General features: G+C 54.5%; 2 protein-coding genes across 2 annotated transcripts; both read right to left on the reverse strand.

Moving 5' to 3' along the window:
• Window positions 1–982: 982 nt before the first annotated feature.
• Tedc1 (tubulin epsilon and delta complex 1) lies at window positions 983–9,835 on the reverse strand. The gene is made up of 8 exons (XM_038336985.1): window positions 9,691–9,835; window positions 9,510–9,588; window positions 8,907–9,109; window positions 8,517–8,672; window positions 8,038–8,136; window positions 4,320–4,406; window positions 3,779–3,958; window positions 983–2,480 (listed from the first exon to the last, which is right to left on the reverse strand). The coding sequence occupies exons 1-8, from the start codon at window positions 9,823–9,825 to the stop codon at window positions 2,151–2,153; spliced, it is 1,269 nt and encodes a 422-aa protein (XP_038192913.1). The 5' UTR covers window positions 9,826–9,835; the 3' UTR covers window positions 983–2,150.
• A 2,830-nt stretch (window positions 9,836–12,665) lies between these two features.
• LOC119819964 (cysteine-rich protein 1) lies at window positions 12,666–14,595 on the reverse strand. The gene is made up of 5 exons (XM_038338183.2): window positions 14,450–14,595; window positions 13,205–13,299; window positions 13,056–13,113; window positions 12,887–12,933; window positions 12,666–12,772 (listed from the first exon to the last, which is right to left on the reverse strand). Exons 1-4 carry the CDS (start codon window positions 14,487–14,489, stop codon window positions 12,893–12,895), a joined length of 234 nt encoding a protein of 77 aa, XP_038194111.1. The 5' UTR covers window positions 14,490–14,595; the 3' UTR covers window positions 12,666–12,772; window positions 12,887–12,892.
• Window positions 14,596–21,234: the final 6,639 nt, after the last annotated feature.

Consider the following 21,234-nt stretch of genomic DNA (forward strand, 5'->3'; position numbering starts at 1 on the left):
CATGTGTCATCAATGGTGAGAGCTCATCCTAGGACCTCAGGGTCACCAAGACAGTTGTACTTGGTTTTATTCTTGACTGTGTGGAAGCGCAGGACAGAGAACAGTGAGACCACAAATGTGCGCTATTTTGTGCCCTTATGTGTGGAAAAGCTGGTACTGAGGTCCTTGCCAAGTGACAAGTCCTGACAACCTGACCAAGGATGGGACCCGTGGTTGAGCTTCAACATGCTCTTTTGTTTTTCGAGGCAGGGTTTCTTGGTGTACGTCCTAGCTGTCCTGGAACTAGCTCTTGTAGACCAGGCTGGCCTCGAACTCACAGAGATCCACCTGCCTCTGCCTCCCGAGTGCTGGGATTAAAGGTGTGTGCCACCATTGCTTGGCCAACATGCTTTCTTTCACATGGCCCACAGACCCGAGACCCACAGACGACAAAGCAGACACGATGTGGGATTCTACCTAGAACTGATTAACTCCGCAGAGCAAACGGAGAAGTGACAGCTAGTGGCACTGGATCTGCATTTGGGTTTTTGTTGTTTTTCTTTTTTTCCGAGACAGAGCTTCTCGGTGTAGTTAGTCCTAGCTGCCCTGGAACTCACTCTGTAGACCACGCTGGCCTCAAAATCACTGAGATCCGCCTGCCTTTGCCTCCCAAGTGCTGGGATTTAAGGTGTGCACCACAACTACCCGGCTGCATTTAGATTTTTTAAGGTCAAACTCCAAAGGGCCACTGGAAGTCCTAGAGCAGGGCAGTTTTCAGAGGCAGGGAGCTTTTTTTTTTTTTTTTTTTTTTTTTTTTTTTTTTTTTTTTGGTTTTTCGAGACAGGGTTTCCCTGTAGTTTCTAGAGCCTGTCCTGGAACTAGCTCTTGTAGACCAGGCTGGCCTCGAACTCAGAGATCCGCCTGCCTCTGCCTCCCGAGTGCTGGGATTAAAGGCGTGTGCCACCACCGCCCGGCTAGAGGCAGGGAGCTTAACTGGACTTGTTTAAAGCTCATATCACTGTCACAAGGAGCCAAGTTCCCATGTGTCTTGGACCAGAACTGGAATCCACAGGTGGAAGCAGCAAGAAGAACTGTGCAAGTGTTATCAGGGGCTGCAGGCCAGGAGGGGCAGCAGAGGCCCAGCAGCAGGCAGGAGGTTCCAGAGACTCCAGGAGCTACGTCATGAAAGTTAGGGAGGACCTGCCTGTTAGACACTGGTCCTCCAGTATCATGCTAGGAACAGTCACTGGAACAAACAGCATGGTGCCCTGCCTCAGGGTCAGAGGCCACCTGTATCAGAACTGTCACCCTAGGCATGAGCTGTCACCCTTACCATATGACACCAGGCAAGCAGGAAAACCCCATGAGAGAATGTTCTAGCAGAGGGTCCAGGGTGCTCAGAGTTGGGTAGTGGCCTCTGGCCTGAATTAGCAGGAGGCTAGAGGTTGCCCAGTGGGGCCTACCACCTGCCCAGTGTCTGTCTGGTCAGTGTTTGGAGCTAGGGATAGGAAGGGAAGGCAGGGCTAGAAACCACAGGACCCGCCTGGGCCCACCGGCTAGAAGCCTGGGCTAGGAGAGAGCCATCCCACCAGGCGGTGGGCACATCCTGGACACAGGCTGCTTTGTGAGACCTGAGCCTGCCAGCAGCCTTCAGAACAAAGGCCTTCTGTCTGCACTGCAGCTTCCCTCCTCTTCTCTCCCCGGCAGAGCCCCAGGGCTCCCATCCAGCTCCCCACACACAACAGGCACATCCATGGCCCAGCACAGGAGGCTCTGCTGCAGGAGGTGTACAGCTAGAGTCGGAAACCAGAGCTGCTCCACTGGGGGAGACCCCAATGCTTCCTGCACTGTGCAGCACGTGTGATTCCAGCAAGGTGCTAACCATGCACCATGTATATCCCAGTATCAGAAGAGGAGAAAGTTAAAGGACCATGGCAGAGGGCAACAAGCTGGTGGCCCCAGAGACAGCTCTATCATGTATATATATAAATATACAGGTCCCCTCCAAACTTCTCTGGAGGACCGGCCCACGGTGACTCCAAAACTGTAGGCAACAGGGCTCTGGCCCTGGAAAGAATACATGGCCTGGACCCCTGCTCCCATGCCAGCCCCAGTCTGCTCCTCTGAGACCCTACAAAGACCTCTACACAGGTGGGCACACCTTGGGGCCTTCAGTGTCCAGGAACCATAATCCAAATCAAGCCAGGCAGAGCACCAGCCAGCCTGGCCAGCTCCTGCTGACACTGGCTCCGCAGCTGGTGCAACACCCTTTTCAGACCGGCCTCCTGGGTGCTCAGGGTCCTGATCATCTCAGCTGCCTGTAGGCCTTCAGGTCCTGGCGACTCATCCTTACTTCTCACCAGCCGATGGGGTCTCTGGGGCTGGGTAGAGTTACTGGATGGCTCCCAGGATCCCTGCAGGGCAATCAACTCCTGTTTGACAGCCTCCTGCAAGGCTCTCCTTGTCATGCTCCACTCTGGCCCCTGACCTAGGCCTCCAACCTGCATGAGAGGAGACACACAGGCTCCTGAGCCAAGGACAGCTCTGTTCCCAGGAGAACGGGTCCAGGTGTACCCAAAACCCTGCAGCTCTGTTCCCAGGAGAACGGATCCAGGTGTACCCAAAACCCTGCAGCTCCAGAGCTGCAAGGCAAGGCATTACTCCATGCATCATCCCACCACACACAGCCAGGCCACCCCGGGACCCGTACAAAAGGCCTGGCTAGCCCAAAAATCTTTTACCCTCACAAAGCACCTGAAGCCCATGCCAGCAGCAGCTGGGACACAGGGACCCAAAACTCAGAGAATCAAGATCCCAAACCTTAACCTCCAGGACTCCTCACTCAGGACAGCTGGCCATAGGACCGCTGGACAGTTTCTAGCCTACCATGTCCCTCAAGGGTCTTGAGAACACAAGGAAGGCACCCAAGGACACCTGCTACTCCAGGATTCGGGGCAGCACCCCCCACCACCCTGTTTCACCTTCTCCTTCCTACTGCTACCTAGGAGTGGAATACATGAGTGGGACTGACCCAGGGGGCAACAGGCCTGGGGGTGAAGGTCACACTGATGAGGCCACTAACCCACTCCAAAGACCCCAGAGAGTCACCTTGAGTCCTGGGTGCTCTGCTGAATGGGCTCTGCCCTCACAGTTCTAAATACATATGTATAAAAATTCAGGATAAAATCTACTACCACTCCTGGGGTATTAGCTGCTGTGAGGAGAGGAGGAGACCTCTAGCCCAACCACAGGCTCTACCGTCTGCGGCATGCCAGCTGACCATGGTGGAGCGTTAGAGGAAAAACAGTGGTTGCTCCCGATCTTCAAGGGGACTATGGAAGAGCTTAAGGGGAGCCTGCCTGCCGCTGACATTAGAATGTGTCCCAAAAGGAGAACTGATAGATGCAGCAGTGAGTGGAATATGCTACCAGGAACTGCTGGGCAGGGCTGCTGGGCAAGGGCAGAGTGGCCAACCAGCCGGCAATGCACATGGAATGGGAGTACCAGGGCAGGCAATTCTGCACAGGCTGCCTACCTCTCTGTGGGAGTCCCCGGAGAAAATCTCAAGGTGACAGTGAAGGATAGCGGGGTCTCTTCCCTGCAACCCCTGTTCTTGGAATTTGCTGTCCAAGTGTATCACCATCAAATTCAATCCAAATAAGTAGGGTAATTCATCCAGAGACTTTGTCGAATGGTTAACCAAGCCCTCCCGCTAAAAGAGCCCGTCCAGACAGAAGTAAAGAGGCAGAGCTGGCGCGTAGGTTGGGAAGAGTGGGCAAAGTGCTGCCTAGGAGCTCACCTGGGCTTCCCATGCCGCCCTCCGGGGCTCAGCCACTTCCCGTAGCTCCTCCTGCAGGGCCTGCAGCTCTTGTTTTACCAACTCCAGCTCACCAAGCCCACGTTCAGAAATCATGGGCAGAACTGTGGGCTGTGAGGTCACAGCAGGATTCTCTGACAAGCAGGCATCCAGAACTGTATCCTGCAGAGACCACAGTGAGACAGTCAGGGACAAGCCCAGGTTTCAAGTGGGGACAGAAGATGCAGACGGTGATGGGGCAGAGCATTCCCAGATCGCACTGTAGACAGGGCAGCTTCTGACTCCCTGGCTACTTCTCTGACACTGAGGGAAGCACAAAAGCCAGACCTCTGGGAGAACCAGAGGCAAGGACCAGCAATATGAGGCTTCCACTGAGTACAGCCGATATCCCGAGCAGAAGCATCCTTTAGAGCCCTCGTCTCCATCTTCAAGGAGGGATGATCTTCCAAACTCTATTATCAATGAGCCTGGGACTCCTGGCCAGCGCCAGGAAGGGTTGGGACAGCAGGGAAGACGTCCTCACCATCCACTGCCAGAAGACCAGCTCACACTGCCGCCACTCCAGAGCCGCCCCCAGGCGTATGTTCTCAGTCTCCAGTGCCTGCAGAAGCTAGAGAAGAAGACACAGACTGCTGACCATCTCCTGAGCCAAGCTCTAGTCCAGGGGTCTTTGACCAGAGTGCTCTGCCCAATATTCCACTGACTAGAGGCTGTCCCAAAGGCTGCATAGATGGGAAGACCTAAGACTGGGGGGCCTGCTGGGCCATGTAACTTTGGGAACTCCAAGGTAAGGAAGAGTTGCTAGGTGATGGGGACTTGTGCATAGGGCAGGGGCATGGGACAGAGTTGAGACATGCATAAGAGGGAAGGGCAGGGTCAGGTCAGAAGATAACCACTGCCCACCCTCAGCAGAGCAAAGCCTGCTAGTCCTGCACTAACAGCCGTGCCTCAGAGACAGACAAGTAAGCCCCATGCTCGGACCCTTCCTGAGGAACATCCACTAACTGGCTAGAGTCAGAAGCCACTAGCTCCTTGTCTCCCTCCCTTCTAAGCACAGATCATCCAACACACCTAGAAGACAAGATGCTTGGTAATCTGTAAAGGGTTGCCTCTGGGTGCCCTGCAGGCACCACATCTAGTCAGAGGCCCAACCTACACAGAACGAAAGCGCTCCCACCCTTGACACCTTTATGGGGGCCCAGAGAGAGGACAGAAGACAGCACATGTCAAACCCTCTGGACCTAAGACCCCCACCCCTGGCTCCACAGAGAATGCAGGAGGGGTCTATGGCCTAAAGAACTGGGGAAATCTTGAATGCTAGCCAAGGCCAGTCTACTGGGGCAAGCACAACAGATAAGGGATTAGAGCCACCGCTTGGTCATAGAAAGAGGTGGAAGAATGGTTAAGAGATGTAAGGAACCCAATCAGGGTGAGGGGGCACAGAGGGTAGTCCCAGCCCTACCACCCAGCACCAAAGAGCAAAGGTCCCTAAGCACACCATCAGAAGGGCAGATAAGACAGACTCCAAGAACAGTCCCCAGGAGCCCCAGTGCCCCTCGACTGTGGGGTGTGGGCATGACGGAGGAACCTTCCCATGGCTCACCCTAAAGTCTGCATTCTGATGCAGTCTTCTCCCTGAACCTCCTCCCCAGCAGGAACAAGGACAGAGAGGGTACACTCAGAAGGCCCTGGACTCCACAGAAACCAAGGGGACTGACTAGCGATGCAACAACATGCCTGGCTGCTATCTCATTCCAGAAACTTCTGGGACCTGTCTGCAGGGAGGTCAGATCCAGGTTTTGGTTAGCACCCCAACAAACACATGGAAAGAAGCTGGTCTGGGGCCTTGGTCCACCTAACCACTGCTGTCCTGTTGGCGGAGACTGCTTGTTTGTTTCCCAGCTGCCCAGACCCAAAACAATCACTCAGAAGCTGTATTATTATAACACTACTTGGCCTATTAGCTCACACTTCTTATTGGCCAGCTCGTCTATCTTAAATTAACCATTCGTATTATTTTATATTTTACCACAAAGCTCATGGTTTACTGGCAAGGTTATAGTGCATCTGTCTCCTGGGGGGGGAGGGGGGGGCTGCGCTACATGGCGTCTCACTGACTCCACCTATTCTCTCTATATATCTTTTCCAGCCTGGCTATATTCTGTTAAGCCACTGGCCGAAAGCAGCTTCTTTATTAAGCAATAGCAATAAAACATTCACAGCATACAGAGGGGAATCCCACTTCACTGTCCAGTCCTGCATCATCAGCACAGGCCAGCTTCTGAGACAAGAGGTGCCTTAACTCCTCTACCCGACCCCTAGAGTGGCCCTATAGCAAAGCCCCAGGCAGTGCTAGACTGAGCTTAAAAGGGGGTCAGATCCAAAACAGCAGACCCTCCATGACACAGAATAGCAACATGATATCCAACAGGAACCCCAGTGAGAGTCCATTATTAATGGTGTAGCAGAAACCAGAGGCCTCCAGCCAGACCAGTGAGTCATAGCAATGACCACTTGAAAGTAAAGATGAATGAACTAATGACTCAACGGGCCACTCAATACACCATGTAGCCCGCCCCCCAGACAGATGCGCCGTAACCCTGCCGGTAAACCATGAGCTTTATGGTAAAATATAAAATAATAGGAAAGGTTAATTTAAGATATAAGAGCTGGCCAATAAGAAGCGTGAGCTAATAGGCCAAGCAGTGCTGTAATAATACAACTTCCATGACAAGATTCTTCTCTTCTTCTCCTTCTTTTTCTTCTTTTTGTTTTGTTTTGTTTGGTTTTTGGTTTTTCTTTTAAATTTGGTTCTGATTTGGGGGGAGGTTGCAAGGTTAGAAGGCAGATTCAAGGAGCCAGGGAAATAGGTAGGATCAAAATGCATGATGTGAAACCCACAAAGATCAATAAAAGTAAAAAAGAAAATAAAAGGGGGTCAGAGCTGGGGTAGACAAGGACCCTCAAATGTTGTCTCAGCACCTCAAGGCCAAGCACTGCCCCTAACAGGCTGGGCCCAGTCCAGGATCTACCCAGGGATACAGGTCCAGCTGGCACCAAGAGCCAGACACCTTACCAAGTGAGCACCCCTGGTTCACAGCAAGGCAAATCACTCAGAGCACAGAAGCCCAGAAGTGGAATCTGCCAACTAGCCTTGTAGTATGAACCCAGGAAGATGACAGAAAGCAGGGTTCCAGCCATCTGTCCCTCAGCCCACGATCCTCCGGTCCCACCCAGCCAGCCATAGGAGCCTTAGGTAAGGTGGAGAAGTTCAATCTTGGGCTGGAGAAGAGGCAAAGAAGGGAGTTGGAGCTGGAAGAAGGGGTCACCCGGCCCAAGATCCAGCTCGGTTGCAATACATGCCCAATGCCAACAGGCAGTCAACCACTCAGGAGGTCTACAGTCCAGCCCCTAAGTGGTGACCAATGCTGGACCTCTTCCGTAAGCCTCAGAGATAAGTTGACTAAAAGGAAGAAACCAGTGATGATGGATAGGGTCCTAGAAAGGCAGGCAGAAAGATCAGCACAAAGGGGAGGGGGCAAGTGGAAAGAACTGGATATCCTGGGAGAAGCTGGGGATGGGGCCAGCACTGACACTCTTCCCAGCCTCAGACAGAAGGCACTGTCTGCCTGAGGCCATGGTATCACTGGGTCTCATGGCCTGCTATCCTCCAGGTCTGTGCTAAGATTTAGATCTATTTGAGACCATCAGGAGAGGCCCATTGCCCAGGGCAGCCATGGTTGGGAAGAATCAAATGGCCCCTGGGCAACAAGACAGGACTGAGACCTACAAATCAGCGTTTGTGCATGGATCTACCCCAGTAGACTCCCCCAGAGACCCTGAGAGTCTAGGCTCTGAAGAGCAGCTCTTCCCCACTCACTTGGCCTTTAAACACCTCCAGATACATCAGTCAGGCAGAGCTAGCAGTCCATTTCAGACCGAGATCAGGGTTCCTCCAAGTCAGCTGTCCCCTCCTGGACACCACATCCTTCCTACCCTGACCTTGCCTGGCCAAGTAACAGGCATACACAACACCTAGTCTTTCTTCCTGGACAGGTGTGTAATCAACGGGACAGGGAGAATCCTAAGGGACACACCAATCACCCACCATAGCAAATGACAGTGAGTTTGGCAAATACCCAGAGACAGAGAAGTCAAAGCCTAACACCAACCCAGGTATTCCCCAGCAGACCACACCCCATCAAGGGCAGCAGCCACTCTGGCACCCTAGTAACCCTCACCTGCTGATTGCTCTCCGGGTCTCTGAGCATCTCTGCCTCAGCAACAGAAAGATGGCCAAGGTTCTGCTGGCTGTGACATCCACGGGTGTACAGGTGGATCTGCAACAAGCAATGCACCCAGGCTGGGGAGCCACTCCCCAACAAGATCTCCCTTAGCTGGATACAGGCACCTTCGAGACCACTCATAGCCAGGAAGGACAGAGCTGGGCTCAGGGCAGCTTTGAATGCTAGGGGTGGGGGCTGCGGAGGAGGGGCACTGGACAATTTCACTGAGGGCTTCCACACCTTGCTCACCAGGACAGAGGTAAGGCAGGGTCCTGCTCTACTTATAAAGGTGAGACAAAATCTAAAGGCCAGAGCTGGGGGAAATCCAGCGGTCCAGTGAGCCAACAGTGATGACAGAGCTGGACCACAGGGAAAGGTAGCCTGGGGCACAGGGGCAAATGAACTAAGTGTGAGGAGCCATGGGGCTGGACTACCTTGCTAAGCAGGGTGCACTGCTCCTGCTGACTGGAGATCAGGCGTCGCCACCTAAACCGCAGCTTTCCCATCAGCCATTCCACTAGTCGGAGATCCACCGGACTCTCTGTTTCCACACAGGGTGCAAGAGGACCAGGGAGGGCCAGGGCCTCATACTAGAGAGGGAACAAGAGTCAGCCCTGCTATACACCCCATCTCGTGCTAAAGGAAGGACCAGGAGGAGGAGGTGCACCACAAGCATAGGATCAGTCCGCTATAGTCTCAGCCGGGAAGCCAGATGAGCCCGGATGAGGACAGCACCAAGGGTAGGTACCATATGACTTGGGACCACAGAGAAATCCAGGGTTTCTGGCTAAAGTTCGGCTCAGACACCCTTACTACATACTCACCTCACACTGGGGCAGCTGATCACCCAACTGCACACGGGTCTGGGCAAGCAGCTGCTCAAGGAAGGGTCCTCGTGCCAGAAGCCAAGACAGGGCCAGCAGCAGTTCCCGGCTTCTCTGAGAACTGCCCTCAGGAAACTGTACCAGTGCAGACCTGGGGTAGCCCTGGGAGTCCAGTGCTGACTTCACCACACGGGCTTGGGCCTCTGGAGTAGGAAATCACCAGCTTAGGGGGTGCCAACCTGGAGGTGTCACCTGGGTCCTTCTGGGAAACTGGGAGCAACCCTAAGCTGAGAACCTGCTGAGTGGACAAAGGAGGCCCAGGGGAAGAATTTCTGTGAATGGCTGGCTCAGGGTCTAGTCAGTCTCAGAGCCACTGCTAGTCAGGTGAGCGAGGGAAAAGGTAGTAGAAATCGAGGCTTAAGGAAGTGGGCGGGGCAGTGCTGGCAGAGAGAGGGAGACAGGTGCCTGCAGAAAGGGGGCGTTGAAGTTGAACACAGAAGGGTAGACAAAAGAGGAGCTTTAAGGGCACGAGCGAGGTCGACCGAGTTCGGAGAATGGAAACAAGGGCCCTGGGGCATGGCTTTCGGAGAGGGCAGGGCTTACCTGGAGCAAGGTCGGTCAAGGTATTGTTAGCAGCAAGTGGTGAGAGCACGCGTAAGAGAAGCTGCCAGAGCACGGGAGCCTGCAGGGAAGGAGTTTGTAGACAGCGGGTGTCAAGGTCTCACCGACGTCGGCCCAGGACAACGCCTTCCCCGACCCCGGCAGCCTACCCTGATAGCCTCACCGCCTCTGGACGGTCAAACTTCGCGCGGCGGAAGATTTCAGGGCTGGGCCCAGCGGGCAGGGACCGACTCAACGCAGCAATAGCCTCAGGGAGGGCCCTGGCCGCCCCTTCCACCCGGTTCCTCCGCCGCCCCATGCAGCCAGCAACAAGCAGCCTCGGATCGCCCGCCCGAGCAAGCCGGGCCCAGCAACCAATCACTGCTCGGGCTGGGACCCGCCCTCTGCGCCCAGGCCCAATGAGCGGTGACCGGCGTTTGAATGCCTACCAGTCTGTCCCGTAGACAGGCACTTCCGGGGTCTGGGTGGGGCCGTGGGTTTGCCAGCTCGGCGGACTTTGGAACTGACCAATCAGCACCTCTAGTTCCCAACTTCCCAGCCGGCTCCCGCGCAGGTAGCGCGCGGCCGGAGGGCGCGCATGCGCCCGAGTGTCCCCTGGAGGCACGGGGAAAGTACGGCTCCACCCAAACACGGAAGGAGTGTCTCTGCGGAGCCGCCCAGGAACTCGCCGCCAGGGGGCGCCAGGGACCCGCGAGGAGAAGCCGAGCCCGGCAAACCGTGTGGAGAGTTCCGGGGGCCACGTCGCCAGGAGTCTCTTGAGAAAGCCATCCTCCCTCTCCTGTACAGTCCCAGACCTCCTTGTCCCCATTTTCATCCTTCCTCCAGCCACCAGAAGACTAGTTTATCAGGAAAATTCTGCACTTTAGAAAAAGGGTGCGGCCATCTCCTTTAGTGTTGAACTTAGTTTCTCGCACTACAGTGTCAATTCTTGTAAGCCGTGAGAACCCTGCAAGGAAACAGGTAGAAGTACACAGCAGCTACATGACAATGGCAGAATGAACCCAGACTCCAACCTGACGAGCGGGTTAAGACGCCGCATCACAAGCAGACAGCAATTCTGCTCAGCAATGGGCATGAGGCTGGTACGTGGCCACAGCCTTTACCAGAACACTCTCTGTGAGAAGCCGGGGACGAAAGACCACATCAAATGTTCCAGTGCGTGTGGAAGAGGGCCGGACAAAGGCCAGACGCTGCCTACGGGGATCCTGGGACAAGTCTGCAGGCGACGGAAGACCGGGAGAATTGTGGGGGCGGAGCCTGTAAGCTTGAGCGGGCACAAGCTAAGCTTTGTGTGCTCGATGTCACCAGAAATAGCTGGGACTGTGGACAGTACTGTATGCGCTCTCCATCTCAATAAAGCCGGGAAAGGGGGAGAGGGTGCGATGCGGAAGAGGAAACTGAGGTGAGAGGGAAGGGCAACCGACCCTAGGCACCTGCACCTTAACCGCAGCTGCAGGATGGCCACGCCCTCCGGAAGTGCGGGACTGTCGGCCCACCTTTATTTTAACCTTCCGCGTGCTACTGCTCCGCACTTCCCCCCCCCCCCGCCCCCGCATATGAGTTCTTGCTGCAGACTTTCCTCTGCTCATTTGGTGCCTTGGGCCATTCTGCCTCGGGTGTCCTTCTTCCTAGGCCCTTGCCAAGCAGCTCGGGCTGCTGGTCCCAAATAGCCAAGCCCAGCTAGACCCTACTTGCTCCCACCACCCTGGGTCTAGGACCCTGCTTCTGCACACGCTTGGGCATACCGTCACACTTCACAGCGCCCTGAAACCTTAAGCTCAAAGATCTTGGCTACTGTGCCAAGGAAGTCCTGATACACCCTTAAGGAGCCCTTTGTCTCTCGAGGCCTCTTTGCAATACTATGCTCTTGCCCCACCTGACCTGCTCGTTCCTACAGGTCTCAGGTTGCTGGGAATTCACTCCAAGTCTGCCCGCGTTGGGAGACATGGAATTGGGTGCAGGGGGCTGGGGTTATGAGGAAGGCAGGGTTCTCGAGGGTGGGAGAAAACAGGGAAAACAGAGCTTCTGCCCTTCACCCATGCCTTTTCCAGGTCCTCTGCAGATGTTGGACACCCAAGAACCCAAGACCTGGAGGTCTGTCCCAATGCCCATACCCCTCCCAGCTGGAAACTCTTAAGATTTCAGGTTTAGCCGGGGCCATGGTGGCACACGCCTTTAATCTAAGCACTCAGGAGGCAGAGGCAGGCAGACAGATCTCAAGACCAACCTGGTCTACAGAGGGAGTTCCAGGACTGACTCCATAGCTACTGAGAAACACTGTCTCAAAAAAAAAACAAACAAACAAACAAACAAAAAAAAACCCTCAGGTTGACCTATTCTGCTCATACTGTTATAACCTAAAGCACTATGACGCCTACCCGTTGGGATTCCAGAATCACCCAGTAAAACACACACACACACACAAACACACACACGGCCACTTACAGGACTCACCAGCAGCCTATCAGGCTCATTCCTGCTGTGCAGGTGCCAAAGACTAAGGCAGGCAAAGCCCAGGGGCACTGCTGAGATCTTTGTGGCCTTGTTAAGTCCAAAAGAATCTTGAAAGGCCAGTGGCATGGGGGAAGGGGAAGCTGAGAGTTGCTGGGCTCTACATAAGTTTCCAGAAAACCCTTTCTACTGCCACAGAGCCAGCCCTCAAATCCCATTAGAGCACCGAGTCACCCGGAGCATTCCTGGGCAGGGGGGAAGGGCAGATGTGGATGTGGTATCTGTTGAGCAGCTGCAGAACATCCACAAGGGTGCACTTCTGGGGATAGGGCGGGGTTACAGGAAGTGGAAATGGAATAGGCAAGAAGTCTGCACAACTCCCACGAAAGAATCTCAGAAAGGGAACCATATCAGCTCCCACTGATTCACCCTCTGAACTGTGGCCAGCCCCACCTACTCCCAGGCTCCATGTTCCTGCTGACCCTGTTGGCCAGGACCTCACCCCAGGCCAGAACCACTAAGGAACTTTATGGATTCTGAAGTCCTGCCCCGAAGTGGCGCTCCCCCAGAGGGTAGTGGGCAGCAATGTCTACAGCAGCAGGAAAAATCAGTGTCCTGCTTTAGGCCTGGGGCTGAGGCTCCCCGCAACTTCCCTCCAGCACACACTGGTAGACAAACACACGGGTCTTCCAAAAGATCAGGTTTATTAAGGGCATGAAGGGCTACCGAGAGCCCCTGCTGTCCAAGGTTAAGGCCTGGCATGTGCCTGGGCGGGTAGGGAGGGTTTCCACAACCTGTAAGGAGAGACAGAGACAAATGTGAGTGCGCGTCCAAGTTTCCTTACTCCACCAGGGCTGACCTCATCCTGTAGACAGGCGGACTGGGTGGGATTGGAGATGGGGCTGTACCTGGATCTACTTGAAAGTGTGGCTCTCAGCTCCACCTCTCCCAAAGCCTGAAAACAAAACAAAAACAAAAACAAACAAACAAAAAGAAACAGAAAATGAGATCAATAGGTTGGGGAAAGGGGGTCAGTTGAGGTGATAGGCCTGTTAGGGAAGAGGCCCAGCAACATACCTTTGGGCCCAAACATGGCTGAGTAGCAGGGATGGTTGCAGTAGGGCTTGCCTTCATGCTATAAGGAGAAGAACATGAGAGGATGCCTTTGTGTCCCAGCTCCCACGGCTCCCCTTCGTTCCTCCCTCTGCCCCCCAGCAGTCTCTTACCTCGGCATGGCTCCCAGAGGTCAGTGTCTTTCCACATTTCTCACACTTGAGGCAGGGGCGATGCCAGTCCTTGCCTAGTGATGTCACTCGCTCAGCTGCAAAAACACAAACCCACTGAGACCCTGGGGTCCCTGTATATCCCTTCTGCTGCACATACACATACGTGCTTCATTCCCTCAATGTGGTAGCCCACCCTGGGTCCTCAGACTGCCCTGCGCTCCATAGAGGGGCACCTCCTATTGCACAAGCCAGAAGGGTCTTCCTACGGGAGGGTATTCCCCCCCTCCCCCCCCCACCCCTCTCTCTCTCTCTCTCTCTCTCGTCAGGTATTTTGAGACAGGGTTTCTCTGTGCAACAGCAGCCCTGGCTGCCCTGTCCTGGAACTTGCTTTGTAGACCAGGCTAGTTTTGAATTCACTGAGCTTTTCTCTGCCTCCCAAGTGCTGGGACCAAAGGTGTGGGCCACACCACCTCAGTTCATTGGTGGGACATTTTCAAGTGCTGCCACAGGGATGTGACCCCTGAGGGCTTGTAGGGCTGGAGCCGAGGAAGCCTTCAGACTTGAAGGAAAGGCGGGGTGGATTTGGGGAGCAGGTCTAGAGAGTCTAAGGTAGATCGCGAATGGGTTAAGTCCTCTGACCTCTGCGCTGGTGGCTGAATAAATGAACCTGGGCGCGCCCTTCTCTACAACAGGGACGAGGGAACTTGTCTTACACATCCTCTTGTGGGAGCCCTAGGGCGCGCGAAGAGCAAGAAAACTAGCACCCCAGAGATTGCACTCCCGGACGTGGTTTTCCGAGTCTGTTTCTACTTAGCGTTGGGAGGGGCTGCCCCAGTCCCGCGTTCCTTCCTTTCCCGCGGGGACCCCGCCCAGGACACGCAGAGAGAAGGAGGGAGAGACAGACCAGCGGGATCCAGAGGCGAGGACCCCAGAGGGAGAGGGGGAGACCCAAAAGCATGGGAGTCATGAAGACCTGGAGACCCAGAGGCAAGGAGGCTAGAAAAACGACCCAAAAGCTTAAGACAAGTGGGCATAGATATCGGTTCCGTTTGATACCAAGTTGTCACACCCTCACGCCGCAGGCAAAGTTCATGGGTTCGATCCAAGGCGATTCCCCGAACTCTAGGCACTGCCGCCCACCTGCACAACCCCAGAACTATCCGCCTCCAGGCTACGCTTCCGCGTACCGCCTGCAGTGCGCCCGCGGGCATGTAGAGAAAGGCTGAGACACCCAAGCATGCTCACCGAAATACACCTCCTTGTCGCACTTGGGACACTTCGGCATGGCGGAGCTGAGTCCTAACAAGTGGCTGCAACTAGAAGGAAGTAGGTAGTAAGCTCTGGACTGGGTGGCGTCCGCCTGGTCCGCGCTTTTCAGGGACCGGACGGCCCAGCCCTTTAAGGCCCCGCCCCCGCCCCGCCCCCTGAGTCCGGGACTTGGACCCCTGGGATCGCTGATCCTAGTCAACTGGCCAAGAATGGTCATCTGGTCCATGCTTGCCTCTGGCAGGACAAACTGGCCAAGTGCCATGCAGGGGTGCTGAGTCTTCTGGGGACCCTCTGAGGAGCCAGGCAGCTCCCGCGGGCCCAGGCCCCGCCCCCTGCCTGGGGCAGGGCGAGTGTGCTGTACCGAGCAGTGAACCTTAGGTCCTTCCCTCAAATGATGAAGCGCCCTATCAGGACCACCTTGAGCCTCGCACCTGTGAGAGCTTGCAGAAGCCCAGGTGGATACAGGAAATTTCTGAAGTTCAGATAAAGCCTGGTGTGGTGCGATTGTCCTTTCCTACTAGAACTGGTGAAACCCTGTTTTAAAACACACACACACAAAAATAAATAAAAGTAAAATAAAATGCAAATATATGCAAATTATCATTCGAGGTTTCTGCACCTATTTTGATCCTGCTTTCTCCCAGAAAGAAAGTTGAGGGCATTGAGAGTGTCTCAGCCCCTCCCAGCCTTTCCCAGATCTAACCAGTGCAGACACCAGGAGATCCACCTGGTTACCGGCAAGTAAACAGCCTGGCCTTTGCCAGGTGACTGGACTGCAGCCACAGTTTCAGCAAGGGAATTTAGAAGAGGGGACTCTCATCCAGGAAAGCCCTTCCTGCCACAGGGACAACAGAATCTAAACTTGAGGACCCACCAACTTGAGGTTAGAGACTAGAGGTCAGGTCAAGACAAGGAATGCAGGCGAGGCCACACCCAGGTCACTTCCCAGATCCCTGGAGGTACAATCAAAGAAGAACGCTGGGTCCTTATCTCAGGGAGAAGCTGCTTAGCTCAGCAGTCCAAGTCCACCGCCCAACTAAGGAGGCTGTTGAACCGTGACTGGTACCAGGTAGAGACTTGCAGACCAACATGCTCACCACAGGCAGGCCTTCACCGGGGTTAGAGCTATGACCATTGCTTAACTCTGATGCTGTGATTGCTGTTACCTGGGCATTCAGCTCCCACCCTTCATCTCCCTGCTCTGCGGAACTTCCTACCTGTCCCTAGCACATGGACCTCCTTACACACACTGTTACCAGAGTCCTCTCCCCTTGACACACTCCTCTCAAAACAAGACCTCATCTCAGGGCCAGTCCAGGTCCACCCTTGGCAATGCCAGGGATCCTGTGTCTTGGGCTCAGCCCTGACTGAGCCTGTCTTTAGTTCTGGTCTTGTGCCAAGGATCTGGGGTGTGTCATCTCACTGGCTGGGGTGGGGGTCCAAGCTCCCAGCTGTGGCATCACTGTGTGGCACCATGTGTCTAACACAAAGGCCACACTTCAGCGACTACCCACAGACTCGAACTCCCCTCTCCCAGAACTCTCTACCCTCCTCCCAGGGACCCTAACTTGAAGGCACAGTTTTGCCCCAAACTGGCACTCCACTAATGCCCAGCTCCACAAACTTGTTCTGAGCTCTTTACCACCAGGCTCTGGGGGTTCTAGAGCAGAGATGCACACAGTCCCTCCAGGACAGATTCCTCTTCCCTAGCCTGCCATTACTTAAGACTCACCGAGAGGGCTGGGTTGGCATTCCTGAGTAGTTTCTGGACTTAAGGTCGCCAGCCCAACCCTCCCCTAGTCATTTCTTGTAATCCTTCAGTCCTTCTGTTGAAAAAGAGGTCCAAACTGCTGTAGTTCCGGACCTAGTCTACAGAGGAGAGAGGAGGGGGTGGGGATGGGCAGCTGCTCTGGAAGCAGGGAGCTGAGCAAATCCTTGGTAAAATATAGAGGCCAGGGGAGGACTAGAAGCATCTGGAAGGGTGGTGTCTCTGCCGTCACAGATTTTGGGGCCTGGCCACACACAGAGCACACTATCTCACTGTCACTGTCCATGGAGTGCCAGGGGCGTGCACTGGGTGGAGGCACAGGGCACCTGGCAGGTTGCCTCCCTCTAGCGGGCGTGTGTGCCAGAGGCCGAGTACTTGGATACACACGCATAACCTGGCGCCTACAGGCATACCTGTGGGCGGGGGTGGCCTTTGGGATGGCTCTAGGGTCATGTGTGGCCTCAGAACAAATGGCTGTCCATGTTTCTATTCAGCTGCACCCAGGGACTCCTTGACAGGCCCTTCCCAGGTCTCACTCAGGAGATGCTTGCTAAGGCAGGTCAGTCAATAACCCTAGCCACGCTCCTTCCAGCCACTGCCCCACCCCAGAGATAGCTCCTTCCTGGATTCAGGCCCTACCCTGCACTAGGGAACCCTCACAAAAAACCAGAATGAGTCTTCTTGGCCTTCCCTAATGTTGTTTCCTGTTTCCATGGGCACGGGAGGTGTGCCAAGGCAGGGCCCAGGGGCTGATATCTTCTTTGTTGGTACATAGCAGTTTTCCCAGACATTCACTTCAGACACATCCGACAAAGATATACCCAAGCTGGTACAGCTCCACAGGCCCGTGGTGGGCGAGGGCCACACCAGACGCTGCAGTAAGTGGATCACCTGTGCAATGTCCTGCTCAACAGAGTCAGATCTTCAAGACAGAAAGAAAAGGAAGGGAGGGAGGGAAAGAGAACAAAAGAAAAACAGGGAAAAAGAAAAAGCCAGGGATGCTAGGCTGTAGTGGTGCACACCTTTAATCCCAGCACTCAGGGAACAGACACAGGAGGATCTCTGTGAGTTCAAGGCCAGCCTGGTCTACAGAATGAGTTTCAGGACAGCTAAGGCTACACAGAGAAACCCTGTCTTGGAAAGAAAAAAGAAACCAAAAACAAAACAAATATAAACAAGCAAAGAAAAAATAAAACAAACAAACAAACAAAAGAAAACCGGCAGGGGCTGAAGTGATGGTAAGTAAGGACACCCCATCTTTGTCTACTTAGTCCCTCAAAAGCCGTGGCTGCCTTGGAAACACTGGAGATTTCTATGACCTTGACCGTGGCCCAGATGTATTAAACAGAATATTTAATGTTAACAAACTTAATATAAACTAAAATAACTGCAGAATGTGTAAATAAAACTAACTGTTCATATTTTCTCTGAAATAATTACTATGTTCTGTCAGAAACAATTGTTTCCAGGTTACTTTGACCCTCACCTAACTTTGATATGAGTTATGGCTTTGGTGGGTTTTTGCTTTTACTGGCTCTATCCTAGCAGGGCAGTGGCGATGCACACTTTTAATCCCAGCACTTGGGAGGCAGAGACAGGTGGATCTCTGTGAGTTTGAGGCCAGCCTGGTCTACAGAGTGAGTTCCAGGACAGCTAGTGCTATAAAAGAAGCCCTGTCTCAAGGGGGAAAAAAAAAAGAAGAGGAGGAGGAGAAGGAGAAAGAGAGAAAGGAAAGGAAAGGAAGGAAGGAAGGAAGGAAGGAAGGAAGGAAGGAAGGAAGGAAGGAAAAAAGGAAGGTTCTACTAGGTCCCCACCCCTATTCCCCACCCCCACCCCCAGCTGTCCCAAAAGACTTTGAGGCATGAGTCTGCTCTTAGCCTGAGAACTTTTTCAGCATTTGAAGGTGGAGGCAAGATGATCAGGAATTCAAAGTCAGCCTCAGCTACATAAAACATTTAAGGCCAGCCTGGGCTAAATGGCTAAATGAGACCCTGACTCAAAAAAAAAAACCAACCAACCAACCAAACAAACAATGACAAAACATACACGCGTGCACTGACACACACATATGCACCACATGTCTCTCTCTCTCTCTCTCTCTCTCTCTCTCACACACACACACACACACACACGCACACACACACACACACACACACACACAGAGAGAGAGAGAGAGAGAGAGAGCATGAGCAAGAGCACTTAGCACTTTCAAAGTTCAAAGCTCACTCCCCTAGTGTCAGCAATGTTCCCCTGCTGCTGCTCCTCTCTAGACCACTAGCCTTAGCCCTCAACCCAGCTCTTGGCTGAGGCTCAGCTGGTGCCCAAGTCCTGCTAGCCTTCCTGAGGCCCAACCCCAAACTCACCTGCTTCCTCTGCCAGGCTATTCCTGGAGGAGGACAACTGACCAGGACTACAGGGCCAATGGAGGCCTGAGGTGCTCTGCATGCATGAGCACTTACAGGGCACACAATGAGTTCCCCACTGCTTGTACCAGGGCAACCCAGAGGGTGTTGGGGAGGGGAGCCTGCAGAATTCATATGTCTGCCTAAGCCTCTCTGCACACACCCATGCGCCCTCCACTGGCTAGGATACCACACCCGAGGCCACAGAAGGTAGGTGTGGGCCCTGTGGGCTGATGACCACTGAGGAATCTCAATACCCGCTCCAGCGAGAAAGCTCAGCGACTCAGGGAAGAGCCTCTCGGTGTGGCAAACACTACTCTCTTCTCCTGGCTCTGCTGGAACCTGACCAAGGATGTAACCACGTGGCGATGTTCATTCAAGGGCTGGAGGCCACCCGAGCCTGGCCTATGTCCTCAGCTCTCAGGTGCGCAGACCACCCACACACACTTCAGAGACCATCTGAGCACAGTCAGAGAAGCACAGGCCTCCCTAGGGCCAGGCCTCCCTAGGGCCAGCCCTCCCTCTCCCTTCCCTCAGACCAGTTGAGGACATTTACAAGTTCCCAGGACCTATTTTCAGCAGCTTGCCTCAAGGGACCCCCGTCTGGCATAAGATCTGGTCCTAGGGTGGACCAGCTGGGATGGCTAGCCAGTGAGAGGGGGTTGACCATGGCCCTTCCTCTGCCTCTCAGGCCTAGGTGGTCAGCAGTCAGTTTCCTCCTTTTCCAGAAGTAACGTGGCATGGCCAGGAGGTAGGTGGTAGAAAGTACGGTTCCTTAGCTACCTTTCTCTCAGTAGGACTGCACTGGTCGGGTAGGGTACCCTGAACCCTGCCTCTCTTGCAGCTGTGCCCTGTGCCCATTGACTGATTTCTGGAACCAAAGCCCAGGCAGAACTACCTGGAATTTCAGCTTTCCCAAAGCAGCAGCGGAGGAGGCCTTGTTCACAGCCTGGAGGTCACCCTCACAGCCAGCCTGGCCCTGGGGAAAAGGGCCGCTCACACCTGGCACCCTGGGCTTTGGCCAGCCTGCACTGCACCCACTCAATAGCCAGGATACTGGTACTAGCACATGGTAATCTTTTTGATTCCCTGCACACAGGTTTCAGCCAGCAGCCAGTGAGCATAACCAGCTATGCCATACCCTGAGATAAACGGGATCTTCAGGGAACCAGGAGCTTGAGGAAGACTCTGGCAGAGGGGTACCCAGGACTGATGCAGAGGTTACTGGCCCAGGAGACACAAGGTGAGGCAGGAGGGTGGATGCTGGGGATCTGGAATGTTGGCCAGAGGATCTAAGACTAAGTGGAGAGAAAGAGGGAGGGAGGGAGGGAGGGATGGAGGGAGAGAGGGAGGGAGGGAGGGAGGGAGGGAGGGAGGGAGGGAGGGAGGGAGAGAGGGAGGGAGGGAGGGATAGGCTGTGCATCCCACAAAGAAATTGGGCTGAGCATTCCAGTAGGGGCCCAGAGAGGGGCTGGGAGGGCCTGGTTGGAGAGTGCAGCAAGGTTAGAAAGGTGAGTGGTAGAGTGTGTCAGAGGAACTCCTAGAATACAGCTAAACTGTGCAGAGCAGCTAGGCTGTGAGGCTCCTTGTGAGGTCCTGGAGAATTTGGAAGGAGGTGAAGTGGTCAGACTGCTAGAGTCATCTCCCAGTCTGGGTGTTCTTTTGGGAGATAAATGCTCAAGGCACTCTCGCAGAGAAGGGTGGATGTCAGAGACAAAAGCTTCCATTCTCTTTCCTCCATTGTGGGTGCATCGGAAACCGGTACCACTGACGCGACCTGGCAATGCAGTGGACACCGCCTGGCAACAAGGCCCAGACAAACAGTCGCAGCGCCGCCGCGTTTCCACGACAACTCCTTGGAAACAAACACAGCGTCATCTTCCCTGGCAGGAAAAGGCCAGATCCTGCCCCGCCCCTCTGATGTACAGCAAAGCTGGCCGCAGGGCGGGGATTGATCTGCCCTGGGAAGACCCTTGCCTTAGTTGCCCAGCCAGGGGAATCCCCTTCTTTCCTTCAAAGGTCACGCCCAGGATTGGGGACAGGGAGGGGGGAGGGGAAGGGAGCCCCGCCCCCTCTGTTTCTACCAGGCTGAGCTGGTTGAAGTCTTCCTGCTCTGGAGAGCGGACAATTTATCGTTCCCTCTACCCCCACGCAGCGCCAAACCAGGAAGAACATTAGCTACCCTGCTCAATCCAAAAGGTGCATGCAGCCAAGCAGCGGCTGCTTGACGGGAGAGGCCACGGAGTGTGGGGGAGGAGTTCCAGAGCCCAGTACCTGCTGGACCTCCCCTTGGTGGGGGGAGGGACACACTTCCAGACACCCGGAGCCAATCCATGCTCTGTGGTCAGGGACATGACTTTCCCCATAGGACAGTAGGCCCGGACAGAGCCACACCAGGGTCAATGGCCTAGAGGGCTGGACAAAAGGCCAGGGACAAACCTAAAAAGGCTTCCTACTCCATGGCAGTGACCAGATCTGGGAGCTACTTTGAGTGAGGCTTGGATTGCATATGGAGCAGGAATAGATGGGGCCAATCAGAAATGTTTCCCAAAGCACCAAGCTGAAATACAGGGGCGCCGTCTAGTGGACAT

Source organism: Arvicola amphibius, chromosome 7 (assembly GCF_903992535.2).
Source record: "Arvicola amphibius chromosome 7, mArvAmp1.2, whole genome shotgun sequence".
In the NCBI taxonomy this organism is placed as follows: Eukaryota; Metazoa; Chordata; class Mammalia; order Rodentia; family Cricetidae; genus Arvicola; species Arvicola amphibius.